This window comes from Larimichthys crocea, unplaced genomic scaffold (assembly GCF_000972845.2).
Source record: "Larimichthys crocea isolate SSNF unplaced genomic scaffold, L_crocea_2.0 scaffold64382, whole genome shotgun sequence".
NCBI classification, from domain to species: Eukaryota; Metazoa; Chordata; class Actinopteri; family Sciaenidae; genus Larimichthys; species Larimichthys crocea.
The window spans coordinates 1-2,490 of record NW_020858468.1 but is presented as its reverse complement, the minus strand read 5'-3'; the positions used below and the strand labels follow the sequence as shown (position 1 = coordinate 2,490).

The 2,490-nt window shown below is 39.5% G+C and overlaps 1 protein-coding gene across 1 annotated transcript; it reads right to left on the bottom strand.

Annotated features, from left to right (window-relative positions):
* Positions 1-95: 95 nt before the first annotated feature.
* Positions 96-2,304, bottom strand: LOC113745321 (butyrophilin subfamily 3 member A2-like; the record flags this gene model as incomplete). The annotated part of the gene is made up of 4 exons (XM_027276851.1): positions 96-490; positions 1,020-1,142; positions 1,235-1,516; positions 1,938-2,304. Coding segments are annotated over 4 exons (1,167 nt in total), but the record flags the coding sequence as incomplete, so codon positions are not given.
* Positions 2,305-2,490: the final 186 nt, after the last annotated feature.

Here is a 2,490-nt window from a genome sequence, read left to right as displayed (position 1 = left end):
GTTGAATCTCGTCTCTTTGTCTCTTCAAGTTGTTTTTTCATTTCTTCAACCTGCTTCTCGACTTTGTTTTTCCTTTCTGTTAGTCTTTTAATCACGCTCTCTGTTTCCTGCAGTATTTCCACTGTGCTCTGGAAAGATTTCTCACATTCTGTCTTTTTGTTGACAAGTTCCTGTTTGACCTCTAATAGCTTGTTCATTTTGTCATCTTTGTCCCAAAGGAAACCATACTTTACATTCTCAAGTTCCTTCTCACTCTTCTTCATCATTTTCTCCACCCCCTCTATCTGTGATTTCAGTTCGTCTCTGGAGTTTTCCAGTTCTTTCTTCTTTTCCTCCAGTACTGAAATCAAATATCTGATGTCGTTCTGTTCTTCCTCTTTCTCCTTTAACTTTTCCTCTTTCTGATCCTCCATTTTCTTTGGTTCTTCTACAAGCTCGTCTGTTTCAGCTGTTCCATCTCCAGTTTCATTGTCATGGTGCATCTTGTTATCTGTACACAAACAGAGGAAGAGAACTGTTGAATTAAAGGTTCAAACCTGTTGTATTTAAGCAGTCCTGCATTTGTATAGAAAAATGACCTGAACCTTAATAAACAGAATCTTAAAACGTAAACAGAACAACTTTATGTGAATGCCGGTTCAAAATGGTTGACCCTTAGATAAAACTCTACATGGTGGCCCGATGTCATTTGTGACCTTTTTATTTGTTTTGCCATGGCATGGCATTCCAGTTATTTTGAAGAGAGTGCTTTGGACTTTTCTTGTAAGTTTAATGTCTACATGTGGGCGGCTGTGGCTCAGGGGTAAAGTGGGTCATCTACTAATCAGATGATCGGTCGTTTGATCTCGGGCTCCTGCAGTCTGCATGTCACAGTGTTTTTTGGCAAGATACTGAACCCCAAAATGCTCCCTGTAAGTTGCTTTGGATAAAAGCGTCAGCGAAATGACTAACATGGATAGTCATGACATGGATTCCTATCTAAAGAGAACCTCAGACAAAAGTTGAAATGTATAACTTACTCCTTTTGTTGTTTCTTAGTTTACACCAAACAACGAAAGCTACAGAACAAAGCAGGAAGCCAACAACAGACAAGACCATGGAGATACGAACAGCAGAAGAGGACGGGGCTGTGAATACATCCTCTGAAATGACAAACAAAAGAAAAAAATGACATTTAAATAAAAGTAGATTTTCGCTGATAAAAGGTGAGTGAGCAAAAAGAAAAAAAAAACACCTAGAATTTGGATTTCAGTCTCTCTGGTCTGGTTGATGTTCTTCTGTTGGACTCTACAGGTGAAGCTGTTGCTGTATCTCTTCTCCACAGTCAATCTTCTGCTGACAGTATAGAGGTCATCAGGACCTCTGACTGTCTCTGTAGGTCCAGCAGAGAGGAGGTTTCCCTCAGCGTCCAGCCAGAACACCTCAGGCTCTGGATACCAGCCTTTAGACTCACACTGTAGAACCAATCCAGTACTGGATCGGTCAATGCCTACTATAGCAGGTGAGGATACAACACCTGATGAGAAGGGAAAGTGGAATTCAATTAAAAACTGAAGCGATAATTTATTGTTTCTTTACAACTTCATATCCACTTTTTAGCAAAGTGTCACTGTTCTCATAGTAGAGTAATAATTTTCTGAAAATATAATCTTAGCTTAATGACTTAATAAAAATCTGTACATTTACTGATTACCTTTTTGGGGACCCCCAATCCAATTTTCTTTTTATTGAAATATTTCAATGTGTACCAAAATGGTTTATTGACACAGGCAGACTAGGATCTCTATGAAGTCAATGCTACATTTCTGTCTCTCCCTCAATAAAAGACTGGGCTAATGCTGTTTAGTGTGGGTGTTTACAACTATAAGAATATAAAGCACAATGTAGAAAACAATTGCTGTGATGAATTTAGGCAAAATTATGTTCATGCAACTTACCAACAACAAGCTCAACAAAAGCGTCTCTATTATAATCTGGAAAGAAACATCTGTATTTTCCTGCATCAGAGAGTTTCACGTTGGACAGTCTCAGTGAAGTGTCTCCATGCTTTAGCTTGTTGATGAACATTGATGTTCTTCCCTCATACATCAGGTTTTGGCCATCCAGCAGGTCCTCGCCGCCACGTCTCACATGGACAAATCTGGGGGTCAAATCAGGTCTCGTCCACTCCACGGCCATTGAAACAGCTTCCTTGGCAGGATTCAGGTGACACGGCAAAATTATGTCATCACCGGCAATTGTAGCTATTGGCTCAGGTGAACCAACAACCTTAAACTGACCTGGGAAGAAATGTATTATTTTATTTTATAGATCTGTTGCAGGGACAAATTAGAAAATAAAATATTCAATATAAAGTTTGATTAAAAATTCTTAGTTTCTTTCCGACAGTGTCGTGTGTGTGTTGGAGGGTTCATGTGTGTGTTACCTTCAGAGCGTCGTGTTAGCAGAAGCAAACCAACAGTGCAATAGAAAACCACAACGCTGCTGCTG